General features: G+C 53.8%; 2 protein-coding genes across 3 annotated transcripts; both read left to right on the plus strand.

Annotated features, from left to right (window-relative positions):
- Positions 1-2,271: 2,271 nt before the first annotated feature.
- On the plus strand, positions 2,272-5,337 carry HSD17B1 (hydroxysteroid 17-beta dehydrogenase 1). Of its 2 annotated transcripts, XM_003942759.4 has the most exons (6): positions 2,272-3,176; positions 3,270-3,437; positions 3,576-3,755; positions 3,921-4,014; positions 4,549-4,726; positions 4,813-5,122. In XM_003942759.4, exons 1-6 carry the CDS (start codon positions 3,080-3,082, stop codon positions 5,044-5,046), a joined length of 951 nt encoding a protein of 316 aa, XP_003942808.3. In that variant the 5' UTR covers positions 2,272-3,079; the 3' UTR covers positions 5,047-5,122. The 2 variants fall into 2 exon arrangements, with proteins under 2 accessions (XP_003942808.3, XP_010328905.3); XM_010330603.3 differs by having other exon boundaries at positions 4,549-5,337.
- Positions 5,338-14,477: 9,140 nt separating this feature from the next.
- COASY (Coenzyme A synthase) lies at positions 14,478-18,581 on the plus strand. Its single transcript, XM_010330601.3, has 10 exons — positions 14,478-14,578; positions 14,947-15,657; positions 16,264-16,478; positions 16,734-16,865; positions 17,005-17,194; positions 17,279-17,343; positions 17,526-17,610; positions 17,771-17,868; positions 17,961-18,107; positions 18,202-18,581. The coding sequence occupies exons 2-10, from the start codon at positions 14,958-14,960 to the stop codon at positions 18,262-18,264; spliced, it is 1,695 nt and encodes a 564-aa protein (XP_010328903.1). The 5' UTR covers positions 14,478-14,578; positions 14,947-14,957; the 3' UTR covers positions 18,265-18,581.
- The last annotated feature ends 89 nt before the right edge of the window (positions 18,582-18,670 follow it).

Raw genomic sequence — 18,670 nt, forward strand, 5'->3', positions numbered from 1 at the left:
CTATAGCATGGCCCCTGGGGTGGACCTGTTCTCCCATCCCTTGCCTCATGCCACCCCTTTTTTTTTTTTTTGAAATAGAGTCTTGCTCTGTTGCCCAGGCTGGAGTACAATGGCACCATCTTGGCATGGCAACGTCCGCCTCGTGGGTTCAAGTAATTCCAGTGCCTCACCCTCCTGGGTAGCTGGGACTATAGGCATGCATTGCCACGCCCGGCTAATGTTTTTTTTTTAATTCCCTGAGACAGAGTCTTGCTCTGTCACCCAGGCTAGAGTTCAGTGGAGCAATCTCAGCTTACCGCAACCTCTGCCTCCTGGGTTCAAGCAATTCTCCTGCCTCAGCCTTCCACATAGCTGGGAGTACAGGTGTCTGCCACCATGCCCTGCTAATTTTTGTTTTTTATTTTTTTTATTTTTTTTATTTTTTGAGACGGAGTTTCGCTCTTGTTACCCAGGCTGGAGTGCAATGGCGCGATCTTGGCTCACCGCAACCTCCGCCTCCTGGGTTCAGGCAATTCTCCTGCCTCAGCCTCCTGAGTAGCTGGGATTACAGGCACGTGCCACCATGCCCAGCTAATTTTTTGTATTTTTAGTAGAGACGGGGTTTCACCATGTTGACCAGGATGGTCTCGATCTCTCGACCTCGTGATCCACTCACCTCGGCCTCCCAAAGTGCTGGGATTACAGGCTTGAGCCACTGTGCCCAGTGTGTTTTTTATTTTTGAGACGGAGTTTCACTCTTGTTACCCAGGCTGGAGTGCAGTGGCACGATCTCGGCTCACTGCAACCTCCACCTCCTGGGTTCAAGCAATTCTCCTGCCTCAGCCTCCCGAGTAGCTGGGAGGCGCGCGCCACTGTGCTCGGCTAATTTTTTTGTATGTTTAGTAGAGACGGGGTTTCACCATGTTGACCAGGATGGTCTCGATCTCTTGACCTCGTGATCCACCCGCCTCAGCCTCCCAAAGTGCTGGGATTACAGGCTTGAGCCACTGCGCTCGGCCTAATGTTTGTATTTTTAATAGAGATGGGGTTTCATCATGTTGGCCGGGATGGTCTTGAACTCCTGACCTCTAGTGATCCACCTGCCTCGGCCTCCCAAAGTGCTGGGATTACAGGCGTGAGCCACCATGCCCAGCAGGAAAACCTTTTCTCAAACTGTGTTTTTTCTTTGCTGCCATGCTGCAACAACGATCACGAACACAGAAGACTTCTGTGATGAAATATTTGGAGGATTGTCCCCATGCACCACGCAGTGGACATCAGCTGGGTGTCCTCCAATTCAGTTCCAATGTAACTCACCAAAGACAACGTCAGAGTCCACAGAGTTAGGGCGCAGACCCATGACACCAACCCCTCCTTCTCCGTTAGTCACAAGTCCTGGTCCCTGGAACTTCTGATGGACTGGCTTCAAGTTGGAGTTTCCATGACCCCCTTCCCCCTTTGGATTTAACCAATTTGCTACAGTGGCCCACAGAACACAGGGAATCCGTTATTATGTGTAGTAGTTTATTAGGGAGGAATTTTTTTTTTCTTTATTTAAAAAAAATTTATTATTATTATTTTTTTGAGACAAGGTTATACTCTCTCAACCAGAGTGAGTACAGCGGCATGTTCTCTGCTCACCACAGCCTTGATTCACCGCCCCCCCCATCTCTCAGCCTCAGCACCCCACCCCCCAAGTAGCTGGGACTCCAGACACACACCACCATGCCCAGCTAATTTTTTTGTATTTTTTGCAGAGATGGGGGTTCCCTCTGTTGCCCTGGCTGGTCTTGAACTCCTGGGCTCCAGCAATCCCCTTGCCTCAGCCTCCGAAAGTTCTGGGATTACAGGCATGAGACAGCCAGCCTTGAAGGATATCTTAAAGGATAGAAATAAACAGCCATATGGGCTGGGTGTAGTGACTCACGCCTATAATCCCAGCACTTTGGGAGGCCAAGTCCGGTGGATCATGAGGTCAAGAGATCAAGACCATCCTGGCCAACAACGGAAACCCCGTTGCTTCTAAAAACAAAAATTATCTGGGCATGGTGGTATGCGCCTGTAGTCCCAGCTACTTGGGAGGCTGAGGCAGGAGAATCACTTAAACCCAGGAGGCTGAGGTTGCATTGAGCTGAGATTGCACCACTGTACTCGAGCCTGGGTGACAGAGTGAGACTCCATCTCAAAAAAAAAAAAAAAAAAAAAAAAAGAAATAGCCATATGAAGAGATGCAGATGGAGGGGGGGGGCCTGGAAGGGTCCAGAGCTGGAGCTTCTATCTCCATAGAGCTGGGGTTACGTCACCCTCTGGGCACACCGATGAGTTCTTCACCTTCCCGTCAGCCTCCACACCTTCAACTCCCAGAAGCTCCCCGAACCCTGTCCTTTGGGCCTTTTTGGAGAACTTCATTGGCTTCATGAGTGAAGCATGGACAACTGTGAAAATGTGTTTGGACAAAAACGGTCTGATCTAAGCCCAGCAAGGCCGGTCCAGATTCTTCCGGCCTTTGTGCAGCATTCCTTTCTCCATGGTATGCGGCAAGGACCCACTCTGGAATGAGGATCCTACAACCCACATCAGATTAGAGTCCTGCCTTGGGCAGGTGAAAAGACGACGTCAGAAGGTCGGAAGAGGAGAGGCTGTTATCTGAGTCCTGAGGCGCCCCAACATTACAGTGAAAGATTGTAACCGTGGTCATGTGAGTTATGAGCTAGGAACTGTGGACGAAACCAACGTATATACTCCAACCTCCCAACGCCTTTCCTTTCACAGCCTCTGCAGCAAACTCTGGTCACTGTCATTGCTCCTGTGGCCCAGAGGCATGCCCAGGGTGCCAGTCCGTGCCCACATGGGAACCTACACCTGCTTGTAAAGCCTTCCCTCCCTCTGAGCAGCAACCAGGACAGTTTGGTGTTCCAAGCAGTGGGCTTCTGTCTGTTTTGACTCATCACAGGGTGGGGAGAGCAGGCCAGGGACCCGCAGGAGGGCTTATCCTTGAGATTGCGTGGGAGACACAACAAGAGGCGAGGGCCCGCGGGCGGGGTGGGGCGGAGCAGGTGATATCCAGCCCAGAGCCCCAGCCTCTCCCCACAGTCTCACCATGACCCGCACCGTGGTGCTCATCACTGGCTGTTCCTCGGGCATCGGGCTTCACTTGGCCGTACGACTGGCGTCGGACCCATCTCAGAGCTTCAAAGGTATAGATAGGTAGGGACAGGGATGGAGAGAAGGGAGGAGCCCTTGAAGGTCAGAAGGAAAGTCAGATCTTCCTCCTCTCCCCTAACCTCCAGTGTATGCCACCATGAGGGACCTAAAGACACAGGGCCAGCTTTGGGAGGCAGCCAGGGCCCAGGGGTGCCCTAGGGACTCCCTGGAGACGTTGCAGCTGGACGTAAGAGACTCAAAATCCGTGGCCGATGCCCAGGCACGCGTGACCGAGGGCCGTGTGGATATACTGGGTGAGCCTCGAGAAACTCTTGGGCTCCTAGGAGCCTTCACCCCGTGTTCAAATCACCATGTCCCAAGGCCCAGGGAGCAGGAGGGCACAGGCCGGGCTGAGGGTGATGCTGAGGCTGCTCGGGCCTCTGTCCCCGCAGTGTGTAACGCGGGCCAGGGCCTGCTGGGGCCGCTGGAGGCGCTGGGGGAGGACGCCGTGGGCTCTGTGCTGGATGTGAACGTGGCAGGGACGGTGCGGATGCTGCAGGCCTTCCTGCCAGAGATGAAGCGGCGCGGTTCGGGGCGCGTGTTGGTGACCGGGAGCATGGGAGGACTGATGGGTGAGTGGCAGGGACAGGGTCGCAGCTCCAGATTCTTCGCGTGCAGAGCTGAGCCTTGAAGGCAGGCTCCGCGGGGAGGGGCAGTCAGCTTGGAGGGGCACAGTCTGCCCAGGGATGGCCCCCTGGTCGCTGAGCCTCGGGAACTTCGTCTCCCCCACCACCAAGGTCTGCCCTTCAATGACGTTTACTGCGCCAGCAAGTTTGCGCTGGAAGGCTTATGCGAGAGCCTGGCGGTTCTGCTGCCGCCCTTTGGGGTCCAGTGAGTAAACACCCTCTTCCCATCGCTCCGCGAACCCTCTGAACTCTGACCTAGAGATCCCAAGCATCCTGTCTTGCAGGAGCCACTCTGGGGCGATCTCCCCGACCCTCCCTGCCCGGTTCACATTTGCTGTGTGCCAGGCACTTGGGCTGGGCGCATGGCATGCGTTGTGCCATCTGCTGACCTGGCTGCTGAAGTGTCGGTATTGTCATGCGGAAGCTCGGGCCCAGAGAGGTTAGGTGACCGACCGGAGGTCACACAGCGGCCAGGGAGCCCGCCAGGGTCAAATCCTGACACCAGGGCTCCCTCGCAGGCTCAGATGGATGTGGGAGGGCTGCTCGGGCAGGAACCCGCTTTTTAAATGCTCTGGTTATTCCCAGCGCCCTTTATGCCTCGCTTTGTGGCACAGCGGTGGTGCTCTGGTCGCGGCTGAGCCAAGGTCCGGGTCGGAGCCGGGCCGGGGCTGGGGCAGGGACTGGGGCTGGCGCCTGGCTGGCGTCTGCCCCCGCCCACTTGCCGCTCTCGGGCCGGCAGCGTGAGCCTGATCGAGTGCGGCCCGGTGCACACCCCCTTCATGCAGAAGGTGTTGGGCGGCCCCGGCGGGATGCTGGACCGCACGGACACCCGGACCCGCCTCCTCTTCCACCAATACCTCCAGCACAACAAAGAGATCTTCCGCGAGGCCGCGCAGCACCCGGAGGAGGTGGTGGAGGTGAGCGCCGGGCCGGACTCCGGGAGCGGGGACGGTGCGTCCTCCCGTGCGCAGCCGGGGCCAGAGCTCCCGTCCCGCCACCGCAGGTCTTCCTCACCGCTCTGCGCGCCCCGAAGCCGGCCCTGCGCTACTTCACCACCGAGCGCTTCCTGCCCCTGCAGCAGATGCGCCTGGATGACCCCAGCGGCTCCAGTTACGTCGCCGCCATGCACCGCAATGTGTTCCCCAAAGAGCCCGCAGAGGCCGAGGCCGGGGCCGGGGCCGGGGCCGGTGGGGTGGGGGACCCTGAGCTCGGTGATCCTCCGGCCGCCCCGCAGTAGAGGCTCCCTCAGCCGCTGTCTCGCGCCCTCCTTTGTCCCCTGGGTCTGTGTGGTCCCTGGGGATGTGGCGGCGGTGGCGGCTGTGGATGGCGAATTAAGACAGATCGCCTTAGCCCGGTATACCTGCGCGACTACGTGCGATGGCTGTCGCCTGTAATCACAGCACTTTGGGAGGTGGAGGCAGGAGGATTGCTTGAGCCCAGGAGTTCGAGACCAGCCTGAGCAACATAGTGAGCCCCTTCCCCCTGCCACCGCCGGCCATCTCTACAAAAATAAAACATTTAAAAATGACCACAGTGGCATCTTTCCTTGAGCTCAGGAGTTGGAGGCTGCAGTGAGCATGATCTGGCCACTGCATCCAGTTTTGGCGGCAGAGTGAGGCCTGTAAATCCATCAATCAAATCAACCAACCAACCAACTGACCAACTCAGAAACTGAGGTCCAGAAAGAAGCCAGCCCAGGGTCACCCCTCAAGGCCACAGCAAAGTCCAGACGTAGTCTCTAGATACCCAAAGGGCATCTGCAGGAGGAGTTAGGTGGGACTTGGGTTGCGTAGAGTCAGTTTGTGACCTTTACCACATTAGCCAGGAGATCTCAGGCACGTTCCTTGCTTTCCCTGAGTCTTTATTTTTTTATTCTTTGATACGGAGTTTCACTCTTATTACCCAGGCCGGAGTGAACCTCGGCTCACTGCAACCTCCACCTCCAGGATTCAAGCGATTCTCCTGCCTCAGCCTCCCGAGTAACTGGGATCACAGGCACGCACCACCACGCTCAGCTAATTTTTGTATTTTTAGTAGAGATGGGGTTTCACCATATTGGCCAGACTGGTCTCGAACTCCTGACCTCATGATCTGCCCTCCTCGGCCTTCTAAGTGCTGAGATTACCCATGCCTGGCTTTTTTTTTTTTTTTTTTTTTTTTTTTTTTGAGACGGAATCTTGCTCTGTCACCCAGGCTGGAGTGCAGTGGTGCAGTCTCAGCTCACTGCAACCTCCGCCTCTCAGGTTCAAGTGATTCTTCTGCCTCAGCTTCTCCGGTAGCTGGGACTATAGGCATGTCATCACACCCAGCTAATTTTTGTATTTTTAGTAGAGACAGGGTTTCACCCTATTGGCCAGGATGATCTTGAACCCCTGACCTTGTGATCTGGCTACCTCAGTTTCCCAAAGAGCTGAAATTACAGGTGTAAGCCACTGCACCTGGCCTTAATTTTGAATTTTTAGTAGAGATGGGGTTTCTCGATGTTGGTCAGCTGGTCTCGAACCCCTGATACAAGTTATCCACCCAACTTAGCCTCCCAAAGTGCTGGGATTACAGGCCTGAGCCACCACGTCCGGCCCTCTGAGTCTTTCTTATCTGTTAAATGGGTGTAAAAATACCTATCTAATGGGTTTTAGTAAGGGTTGAGATAATGCCTGAAAGTGCTAGCATAGAGGTCTTAACAGCCAGCAAGGACTGTTATAACGAATAGCAGTATGACTATTGTCACATTTCACAAATGTGTAAAGAAGAAAGAGGGCTCAATCAATCAAAGGGAGATGGCCCCACTCACCCTGCTCTGCCCCAGAGGACTGAGAGATCCCAACTCTCTGGGAAACTGCCTCACCAGGAGGTCCAGCCGGGGGTACAGGCCTGGCTGGTTTGCTACAGTGGCCTGTCCTTCCTGAGCCCAGGGTGGCAGGAGTCATTGATAGGAGCCACTCTCGGCTTCTGTGGAGCTCTGGTGCAAGTGAGGAAGAATGAACAGATAAGACGCTAGGTGGGGATGCAGGCAGAGGAAGGGGGCAGGAGTGCCCGAGGAGGGGGCGGTACCCAGGGAGGGATTCAGGTGGGTCTGAGAGGGAGGGAAGGGTGAGGGGGATGGCCTTTGGAGTGGGCAGGGACGTGACCACAGAAAGCCTGGGAAGTGGAAACAGGAGCCTGCTAGAGTTCTTGGAGCTTTGTCTGGGGCAGTAGGGGAAGGAGGCAGGCACTCCTCCCTGACCCGCCCCCACCCCCGCCTCCGCCTCCGCCTCCGCCTCCGCCTCCAGATGAGGTTCTTCTCTGGCTTCCCCTGCTCTTGAAGGAAAAGAGGCCTCACAGCCAGCTCCTCCTGTCAGTCTCCTCTCCCTGCTGGCCCAGACGGATCTGCTGTCCCTACAGCACCCAGGAAGGCCACAGGGAGGGGGCGCAGGCGGCATGGGTTTCTGAAGCAATAGGATCTGCTCTGTGTGGCTCTCGCCAACCCCCTTTGCCCCTCTGTGGCAGTGTGTGTACCTGTCTGTGCGTGCGTGTACCTGTGTGGTGTGGCTTACAAGGTCATCCCTGGTGGGTGGGATTAAGAGACAGAGTGACCCTTCTCTTCTGTACATTCATACTTTTTTCCCCCGAACTTGTGAATATTCACACTGTTAATAATCCTGTGCAGTCCCATGACTTCCAATACCACTTATGTGCTGATGACCCCCCAAGCAAAGAAACCCTTACATACCTTCAACCCGCTGCCTCCCAAGAACTGCAGGTCTGTATCTCCAGCTGCCTCCTGGATACATCTCCAATTGATGCAATGAATTCATGTGTCCAAACCCCAGTTCCAGATTTCCAGTGCTCCTGCCAGCTCCTCCCCCAGTCTTCCCTACTTTAGTGACAACTCCATTTTCCCCAATACTCATTTATTTATTTATTTATTTTTGAGATGGAGTTTTGCTCTTGTTACCCAGGCTGGAGTGCAATGGCGTAATCCCGGCTCACCGCAACCTCCGCCTCCTGGGTTCAGGCAATTCTCCTGCCTCAGCCTCCCAAGTAGCTGGGATTACAGGCACGCACCACCATGCCCAGCTAATGTTTTGTATTTTTAGTAGAGACGGGGTTTCACCATGTTGACCAGGATGGTCTCGATCTCTTGACCTCATGATCCACCCACCTTGGCCTCCCAAAGTGCTGGGATTACAGGCGTGAGCCACCGCGCCCGGCCCCCAATACTCTTTTTTTTTTTTTTTTTTTTTTTTTAGACGGAGTTTCGCTCTTGTTTCCCAGGCTGGAGTGCAATGGCGCGATCTCGGCTCACCGCAACCTCCGCCTCCTGGGTTCAGGCAATTCTCCTGCCTCAGCCTCCTGAGTAGCTGGGATTACAGGCACGTGCCACCATGCCCAGCTAATTTTTTTTTTTTTTTTTTTTTTTGAGACGGAGTTTCGCTCTTGTTACCCAGGCTGGAGTGCAATGGCGCGATCTCGGCTCACCGCAACCTCCGCCTCCTGGGTTCAGGCAATTCTCCTGCCTCAGCCTCCTAAGTAGCTGGGATTACAGGCACGCACCACCACGCCCAGCTAGTTTTTTGTATTTTTAGTAGAGACGGGGTTTCACCATGTTGACCAGGATGGTCTCGATCTTTTGACCTCGTGATCCACCCGCCTCGGCCTCCCAAAGTGCTGGGATTACAGGCTTGAGCCACCGCGCCCGGCCCATGCCCAGCTAATTTTTTATATTTTTAGTAGAGACGGGGTTTCAGCATGTTGACCAGGATGGTCTCGATCTCTTGACCTTGTGATCCACCCGCCTCAGCCTCCCAAAGTGCTGGGATTACAGGCTTGAGCCACCATGCCCGGCCCCCAATACTCATTTTTAAAACCTTGGAGTATCCCTTGACTCCATTCTCTCTTCTCTTTCAACTGTTTCATCAGCAAATACTGACAGCTCTACCTTTATCATCAAAGCGTATACAGAAATCACCCTCTTTTGCATTGCACACTGTCATCTTTCCCTTGAACTACTGCAGTAGCCTCCTAACTAGGTTTCCTGATTCCACTCTTGCCCAGTAGCAGCAGCAGAAGAAAAAACCACAGTGCCGTTAAAATGATCTTTTAAAAATGACAGGGTTGGATGTGTTGGCTCATGCCTATAATCGCAGCACTTTGGGAGGCTGAGGCGGGTGTTATCACTTGAGGTCAGGAGTTTGAGTCCAGCCTGGTGAAACCCTGTCTCTACTAAAAATAGAAAAATTAGCCGGGCATGGTAGTAATCCCAGCTACTCTGGAGGCTGACACAGGAGAATCACTTGAACCAGGGAGGTAGAGGCTGCAGTGAGCCAAGATCGGGACACGGCATTCCAGCCTGGGCAATGGAAACTTTGTCTTAAAAAAAAAAAGAAAAAAGAAAAAGAAAAAAGGGAGCCTGAGCAACAAAGTGAGACCCGTCTCTACCAAAAAAAATCAAAACATTACTGGGTATGGTGGCACACAACTGCAGTCCTGGCCACTTGGGAGGCTGATGTGGGAAGACTGCTTAAGCCCAGGAGGTTGAGGCTACAGTAAGCTGTGAGCACACCACTGGACTCCCACCTGGGTCATAGAGGGAGACCCTGTCTCAAAAAAGAAAAAAGCCAGGCGTGGTGGCTACGCCTGTAATCCCACCACTTGGGAGCCCGAGGTGGGTGAATCACTTGAGGTCAGGAGTTCGAGAGCAGCCTGACCAACATGGTGAAACACCGTCTCCACTAAAAATACAAAAATTAGCTGGGCATGTAGTGTGTTCCTGTAATCCCAGCTGCTTGGGAGGCTGAGGCAGGAGAATCACTTGAACCTGGCAGGCGGAGGTTGCAGTGAGCAGAGCTGAGATTGCACCAGTGCACTCCAGCCTGGGCAAAAAGAGGGAGACTCTGTCTCAAAAAAAAAAAAAAAAAAAAAAAGAGAAAGAAAAAAGTCTATTCCTGTTTTGCTCAGTACACTTTCTGTGGCTTCCAATTTCAGTAAAATCCAAGTGTCTTAGCCCATTTTCTGCTAGCTAAATCAGAAAACCATAGACTGGATAATTTGCACATAACCAAAGTTTATTTTGCTCACAGTTTCACAGTTTTAGTGGCTGGAAAGTGAAAGAACCTGATGCAGCATCTGCCGAGGGTTGTCCCAGGATGGAAGGGCAGAAGGTGGAAGCAAACACGAGGGACAGGAAATTGTGCCTTTCATCAGGAGCCAGGCCAATGATAACAGTATTAATCTATTCGGGAGGGCAGAGCCCTCATGACCTAATTACCTCTCTCTCTCTTTTTTTTTTTTTTTTTTTTGAGATCAAGTTTCAGTCTTGCCACCCAGGTTGGAGTGCAGTGGCGCGATCTCGGCTCACTGCAAACTCTGCCTCTCTGGTTCAAGCGATCCTCCTGCCTCAACCTCCCAAGGAGCTGGGATTACTGTTGCCCGTCACCACACCTGACTAATTTTTCCATTTTTAGTAGGGATGGGGTTTCACCATATTGGCCAGGCTGGTCTCGAACCCCTCGGGTGATCCACCCTCTTCGGCCTCCCATATGCTGAGATAACAGGCATGAATCACTGCATCCGGGTGACCTAATTACCTCTTAAAGGGCCCATTCTGCCCAGCACAGTGGCTCAGGCCTGTAATCCCAACACTTCGGGAGGCTGAGGTGGGAGGACTGTTTAAGCTCAGGAATTTTTTTTTTTTTTTTTTTTTTTGAGACGGAGTTTCGCTCTCGTTACCCAGGCTGGAGTGCAATGGCGCGATCTCGGCTCACCGCAACCTCCGCCTCCCGGGCTCAGGCAATTCTCCTGCCTCAGCCTCCTGAGTAGCTGGGATTACAGGCACGTGCCACCATGCCCAGCTAATTTTTTGTATCTTTAGTAGAGACGGGGTTTCACCATGTTGACCAGGATGGTCTCGATCTCTCGACCTCGTGATCCACCCGCCTCAGCCTCCCAAAGTGCTGGGATTACAGGCTTGAGCCACCGCGCCCGGCTTAAGCTCAGGAATTTAACACCAGCCTGGGCAACACAGCAACACTCTGTCTGTATGAAAAACAAAAACAAAAACAGCCTGGCCAGCATGGTGAAACCCCATCTCTACTAAAAGTACAAAATTAGCCAGGTGTGGTGGCAAATGCCTGTAATCCTAGCTACTTTGGAGGCTGAGGCAGGAGAATAGCTTGATCCCAGGAGGTGGAGGTTGTAGTGAGCCATGATCACGTCACTGCACTCCAGCCTGGATGACAGAGACTCCTTAGCCAGGCGTGGTGGCACACACCTGTAATTTCAGCTGCTCAGGAGGCCAAGGAAGAAGACTGCTTGAGTCCAGGCTGCTGTGAACCAAGATCAACCCACTGCACTCCAGCCTGGTGACAGAGTGAAACCCAGTCTCAAAGAAAAAAAAAAGCCCCAACTCTTAAGACAATAGCAATTACATTTATTTTTTATTTTTTTATTTTTTGGTGCCATGACTCGGATGTGAAATGAAATTTCTTTTTATTTCAACATGAGTTTTGGCAGGGACATTCAAACCATAGAACCCAGGTTCTCCTCAAAGGTCTCCAAGACTTTTGATCTGGCCCCTGACCCCTTTCTAATCTCATCTCCATCACTGAGTTCAGCCCTCCTGCCTCGGAGCGTCTGCACCTGCTCCCCTTGGGTCACATTCCCCTGATCTCTGTCTGATTCTATCTCTTCTTCAGGAGTTGGTGTTTCCCGAACCACCTCATCTAAAATAGTATCTCCTTTTCTCCATACAGCTCCCTTAGTCTGCTTTACTTTTCTTCATATCCTTTATCACCAGTAGATGTACTATAGATTTGGATTTTTTTTTTTTCTTTGAGGCGGAGTTTCGCTCTTGTTACCCAGGCTGGAGTGCAATGGCGCGATCTCGGCTCACCGCAACCTCCGCCTCCTGGGCTCAGGCAATTCTCCCGCCTCAGCCTCCTGAGTAGCTAGGATTATAGGCACGCGCCACCATGCCCAGCTAATTTTTTGTATTTTTAGTAGAGACGGGGTTTCACCGTGTTGACCAGGATGGTCTCGATCTCTTGACCTTGTGATCCACCTGCCTCGGCCTCCCAAAGTGCTGGGATTACAGGCTTGAGCCACCGCGCCCGGCCCTAGATTTGGATTTTTAATTTTATTTATTTATTTATTTATTTATTTATTTATTTATTTTTTGAGACGGAGTTTCGCTCTTGTCACCCAGGCTGGAGTGCAATGGCACGATCTCGGCTCACCGCAACCTCCGCCTCCTGGGTTCAGGCAATCCTCCTGCCTCAGCCTCCGGAGTAGCTGGGATTACAGGCACGCGCCAGCATACCCAGCTAATTTTTTGTATTTTTAGTAGAGACGGGGTTTCACCATGTTGACCAGGATGGTCTCAATCTCTCGACCTCGTGATCCGCCCGCCTCAGCCTCCCAAAGTGCTGGGATTACAGGCTTGAGCCACCGCACCCGGCGGATTTTTAATTTTAATTTTTACTTTTTTCTTTTTTGGGACAGAGTCTCCCTCTGTTGCCCAGGCTGGAGTGCAATGGCACGATTTCGGCTCACTGCAACCTCCGCCTCCCAGGTTCAAATGATTCTCCTGCCTCAGGCTCCCGAATAGGTGGGACTACAGGTGCACACCACCATGCCAGCTAATTTTTTGTTTTGTATTTTTAGTAGAGACAGGGTTTCAGGTTAGCCAGGATGGTCTCGATCTCCTGACCTCGTGATCCATCCGCCTTGGCCCCCCAAAGTGCTAGGATTACAGGCATGAGCCACTGCGCCTGGCCTTATTTTTATAAATTTTTTATTTTATTTTATTTTGAAAGTGCAAGCAAGTTTATCAGAGAAGTAAAGAAACAAAAGAATGGCTACTCCATAAGCAGAGCAGCCTTTACTATTTATTTTTTTGGAGTGCAGTGGCATGATCTCAGCTCACAGCAACCTCCTGGGTTCAAGTGATTCTCCTGCCTCAGCCTCCTGAGTAGCTGGATTCACAGGTACCATCACCATGACCGGCTAATTTTTTGTATTTTTAGTAGAGACAGGGTTTCGCCATGTTGGCCAGGATGGTATTGAACTCAAGTGATCTGCTTGCCTCGGCCTCCCAAAGTGCTGTGATTATAGGCGTGAGCCGCCTTGTTGGGCCATGTATTACAGATTTATTTACAGTCACATGATTCCTGTGTGCAAGCCCATGACACACAGGAATCTATACACCAGGAGGTCAGAAACACTTTTGTTCACTTGTCTCTCCCTGTGCCTAGACCCCCTAGACCCGCACATGGGAGGCACCACAATACGCATTCACCGAATAAAAGTGACTCTGTGTGGCATGTCAGACTGTGTCCAGATGTCTTGGGACATTCCCTAGCAGCCTTTGCTGTTTGCTTCTTCAAATCGAACCCTATCTTTAAATCTAGCTTATGTCTCCTGTGAGAAGCCTGGTCCCTTGACCCCTTTGTGGCTCTACAACTGTTCCCTCCTTGACTCTGTCTCTTCCTCCAGGTCTTTGCTGTTTTCCTGAACCACCTTATCTAAAATAGCATATCCTCTTCTCTGTTATAACCCCAGGTTTTGTGGGCTCGGGGGTTTATTTGCTTTTGGAGACCCTCTTCAAGAATTCAAAAGATAAACACAAAATTACTTATAAAAGTGAGCTTTTTATTTTTTTTTTTAGTTCCGGAAAATAAACCACAGTACATTACTGAAATCTTGGAGATTGGTTTCTCTCTTTTGATCTCCACGGACAACTTACCTGAGATATATTCTGATAGCAACCTGGCTTACCTTCCACACTCAGCCTTTCCAGCACTCATCAGTTTAGTGGTAATCTCCCACACTAGGTATCCATCTCTGTTCTTTCTCTTTCTCTCTCTCTGTCTCTCTCTTCCTTTTTTTGAGACAGAGTTTTGCTCTTGCTGTCCAGGATGGAGTGCAATGGCACGATCTCAGCTCATCGCAACCTCCACCTTCCATGTTCAAGCAGTTCTCCTGCCTCAGCCTCCCAAGTAGCTGGGATTACAGGCATGTGCCACCATGCCTGGCTAATTTCGTATATTCAATAGAGAGAGGGTTTCTCTGTGTTGGTCAGGCTGGTCTCGAACTCTAAACCTCAGGTGATCCACCCACCTCGGCCTCCGAAAGTGCTGGGATTACAAGCGCGATCCACCGCGCCCGGCCAGCCCTTGCCTTTTTCTCCTGTCCACAGAGACCCCGCAGACAAGCACATCAGCGGATCTGGGTGGTGCGGGGGTCTCCTACAGCAGCCAGGAGACCCTGGTGCAGACAGGGCCTCAGTTTTTCCATCTGTGAAATGGGAACGTGGACAGACCTGTCTGTCCACGTGAGGATCCTCGGACAGAGGATACTAGGAGGGCTAATACAGCGCAACCCTGTGATTCTCACCTCCCTCCCAGGAATAAAGGAAACCCGGGTGTTCTGGCTTTGCCGATGCCTCTCGGGTGACCTGGCTGAAGCTAATGTATCCTCTTTAGGCCAGAAGGGAATCTGTGAAATAGGCTTTGAAGCCCGCCTTGCCCTTCTCCGCCCGGTCCCGGCCAGGGTCCGATGGGACCAAGGCTTCACCCATTCCCATAGCCTTCGAGATCAGCCCCACCCCATCATCGGGACTCATCCCACGCCACGAGAAATCTCGCGAGGTTCTCGCGCTGAAGCGAAGTCGAGAATTTTGACCTTCCACAGTTTCCGTAGTCCCGAGTTGCGGTTTCCGAGTTAGTGCTTCCGGGCTGCAGCCGGGGCATCGTCCGCGGGGGTGCAAGCGGAACCAAAGCCCGGAGGTTTCAGTGAGTAGGGGGCCGATGTGAGCTTGAGCGTCCCCCGTTAGACTCCCCACTGCGATTCCATGAGTACCCTGGTGCAGCTTAGCAAGAGGGTCCAGGATTTTTGGATCCCCAGCCCTGTGCCAAGGCTTCCAGTCCAGTTCTCCCCTCCCAGGATTTCGACTCAGTTCAGCGAAGTCACCGCCCCGTCTGAGAAATGAGGACACCAAGGTTTAGAGCACAGCCCGGGTCTGCCAGGCCCCGTCCCCTCCCCCGGCTCCTGTTGATCAGCATTGAAACCCCGTCCCTGCTCCAGGTCCCCTTCTCTAGGGTCCAAGGCCCCTTGCAGACCTCTGCAATCACCGTCGCCTCGTCTCCCTGACTGTCCGCAGGCCTGGGCAGAATGGCCGTATTCCGGTCTGGCCTCCTTGTGCTGACGACGCCGCTGGCCTCCCTGGCCCCTCGCCTGGCCCCCATCCTGACCTCGGCGGCCCGGCTGGTGAATGACACACTCTATGTACACCTGCAGCCGGGCATGAGCTTGGAGGGCCCGGCTCAGCCGCAGTCCACCCCCGTGCAGGCCACGTTTGAGGTTCTCGATTTCATCACGCACCTCTATACCGGCGCCGACGTCCACAGGCACCTGGACGTCAGAATCCTACTGACCAATATCCGGACCAAGAGCACCTTTCTCCCTCCCTTGCCCACCTCAGTTCAGAATCTCGCCCACCCGCCAGAAGTCGTGTTGACAGACTTCCAGACCGTGGATGGAAGCCAGTACAACCCGGTCAAGGAGCAGCTAGTGCGTTATGCCACCAGCTGTTACAGCTGTTGTCCGCGACTGGCCTCGGTGCTGCTGTACCCCGATTATGGGACAGGAGAAGTGCCCGTGGAGCCCCTGGATGTCCCTTTACCCTCCACGATCAGGCCAGCTTCCCCCGTGGCCAGGTCTCCAAAGCAGCCGGTGCGTGGCTACTACCGTGGCGCTGTGGGTGGCACCTTTGACCGCCTGCACAATGCCCACAAGGTGTTGCTCAGTGTCGCGTGCGTCCTGGCCCAGGAGCAGCTTGTGGTGGGAGTAGCAGACAAAGATCTGTTGAAGAGTGAGTGAGAGGGACCCTGGATTAGGGCAGTGGAGGATCCCCAAATCTCCCCGTCCCCCACCCTTATACCAAGATCTCGGAAGGGTAGGACCATCCATGACTTCTCACCCTTCCCGGTTGTCACAGTGCTTGACACTTGGTGCTAAGGACATTTTGTCAAATGAATGGCTTTCTCAGCATGTGGTCCAATCACCACTCAATCAGAATTCCCCAAATGTGAAGCAAAGGGATCTGCACTTAGCGAGTTCTCCAGGTGAGGCACCCTAATGAGACACTGGGAATGAATTGGTGAGTGAGCTGCAGGTAGCAATGCCACAGACAGGAGGAGGGAACTCAAGCATGGCATGGGTCTTGGAATTCTCCATCTGCCTCTGATGCCCACTGGCGCTGCTCCTTCTCTGGACACATGCCAGCTCTTGGATTGACTATTGTGCTTGCCTGTTTCTCCTTCATGCACCCCTCACCATCACCATAGGCCTTCCCAGTTGAACCCTTTCTGCCACCCCCCTCTGGAGATGCTGTACTTAGGGACACTTTCCCCAAACTGGCCCATACTCTTCCTCGCCAGTAAAAAGATCTCACTGTTCTTCTGGGCTCCTTCCCCAGGTAAGTTGCTCCCTGAGCTGCTCCAGCCTTACACAGAACGCGTGGAACATCTGAGTGAGTTCCTGGTGGATGTCAAGCCCTCCTTGACTTTCGATGTCATCCCCCTGCTGGACCCCTATGGGCCCGCTGGCTCTGACCCCTCCCTGGAGTTCCTGGTGGTCAGCGAGGAGACGTATCGTGGGGGGATGGCCGTCAACCGCTTCCGCCTGGAGAATGTAACCCCTGAGGGAGACTGGCAGAAGGAGTGGATGGGGGGCGGGGAAGGACATTTTGGGGGACTGTCGGGGCTAGAGGAGAGAAGTGGGGGCTTAGGATGGTGGGAAGAAGCAAGGAGGAGCTGGTTCTCATCTTGCCCGCAAGGTTGGAGGAGGAGCCTGGGTAGGAAGGGGAGGATAAGGGGGCAGGTTGGGTGTCAGGGTCTTCCTCTCACTCCCTCCTTCCCTCTTTTCGCTCTTTCCTCTTTACCCCAGGACCTGGAGGAGCTTGCCTTGTACCAGATCCAGCTGCTGAAGGACCTAAGACATATGGAGAATGAAGAGGACAAAGTCAGCTCCTCCAGCTTCCGTCAGCGAATGCTGGGAAACCTGCTTCAGCCTCCATATGTAAGCTCCTCTTTCTCCTTCCCGCCTGCCCTCCCTCCCTCCTGCTTGGATATGCTGGAGGGTAGAAGCTTAGGGGCTCAGCCCCAGGCATGAGGCTGAGGGCCCCAGTAACTGTGGGTTCACTTTAACCTACCCCCAGGAGAGGCCAGAGCTCCCCCCGAGTCTCTATGTGATTGGGCTGACTGGCATCAGTGGCTCTGGGAAAAGCTCAATAGCTCAGCGGCTGAAAGGCCTGGGGGCGTTTATCATTGACAGTGACCACCTGGGTCATCGGGCCTATGCCCCAGGTGGTCCTGCCTACCAGCCCGTGGTGAAGGCCTTTGGAACAGGTAATAACTGGGGGAAGCTGGGCGTGGCCTGGAGTGAGGAGCTGGCCAGGCCTCTGTGTTCAGCCCTCTCGCTCTTTTGTCCAGATATTCTCCATAAAGATGGCACCATCAACAGGAAGGTCCTAGGCAGCCGGGTGTTTGGGAACAAGGTAAATGACAGCTGCCTAAGGGCTCCTAAGCCTCGACTAAACCCAGGGGTCAGAGTCCTGTGGACCTCTGTGGTCTGGCCCAGAATGCCGATTCCACTCACCTGTTCCCAACACCACCTTGCTTGGGCTGGCTCCTTCTAGAGAAAGTAACTTCTGCCCACACCCTCTGTTCCCCTCCCCAGAAGCAGCTGAAGATCCTTACGGACATTATGTGGCCAATTATCGCAAAGCTGGCCCGAGAGGAGATGGATCGGGCTGTGACTGAGGGTGAGTGGGAGGGAGGATGGGGACAGTTAAGCTGATTCTTCCCCGCCGGCAGCTTCCCTGCCCCAGGTGGGACTGTCTGCTCTCCCTGGGACTGTGTTTTGTGGGCGCTCTGCCTGGGAGAGCATCAGCGCTGTTGGCGGTGACTGGGGTCTCCCCACAGGAAAGCGTGTGTGCGTGATTGATGCTGCTATGCTGCTTGAAGCCGGCTGGCAGAACCTGGTCCATGAGGTGTGGACTGTTGTCATCCCTGAGACTGAGGTATCTCGGCCGCACCCCCAACACCATCCCTACTGCATACTCTATCCTGCTGAGCTGGAATTCTTCCTGACAAATGCCTCGTCTGTACCCAGGCTGTAAGACGCATTGTGGAGAGGGATGGCCTGAGTGATGCCGCGGCTCAAAGCCGGCTGCAGAGCCAGATGAGCGGGCAGCAGCTTGTGGAACAGAGCCACGTGGTGCTCAGCACCCTGTGGGAGCCGCATATTACCCAGCGCCAGGTTGGTGCCCAGGGCAAGGCTGGGCTATGGGGAAGGAGTCTCTAGTGGGTGCTGCCTGACCCCACCCTCTCTTCCTTCCAACACCTGTCTGAAGGTGGAGAAAGCCTGGGCCCTTCTGCAGAAGCGCCTTCCCAAGACTCATCAGGCCCTCAACTGAAAAGGGGTTCTCAGTGGGGCCAGACTGGCCCCTGGAGCTGACAAGCGACTGGGCAGTCAGGAGAAATGGGGGCCTTGATGCTCACCCTGGTTCAGGCCCAGAGGTCAAAGCTACGCTGTGCGGCACATGGCCAAGCCTGGTGGACACAGGAGGCCTACCCAGCACACTGGTACCTGGCCAACACTGAGGATGTGGTTTGTGGGGGAAGCAGGCCCCTCCCCACTCTTGCCTATGGGTGTCTGTGATACCCACAGCTGACTAGGGTTGGGGCAAGTACTGGAACCTGTAATAGAAATAAAGTGTATGTTCCCAGGTGTTGCCTGTATGGTATCTGCTTCCTGCTCCATTGCCTGTAGGTATCTTTGGGATGCTTAAGCCACAAGTGCAGGACGCAGGCCTGTGCTGG

The sequence above is a fragment of the Saimiri boliviensis genome, chromosome 17 (assembly GCF_048565385.1).
Source record: "Saimiri boliviensis isolate mSaiBol1 chromosome 17, mSaiBol1.pri, whole genome shotgun sequence".
Taxonomy (NCBI): domain Eukaryota; kingdom Metazoa; phylum Chordata; class Mammalia; order Primates; family Cebidae; genus Saimiri; species Saimiri boliviensis.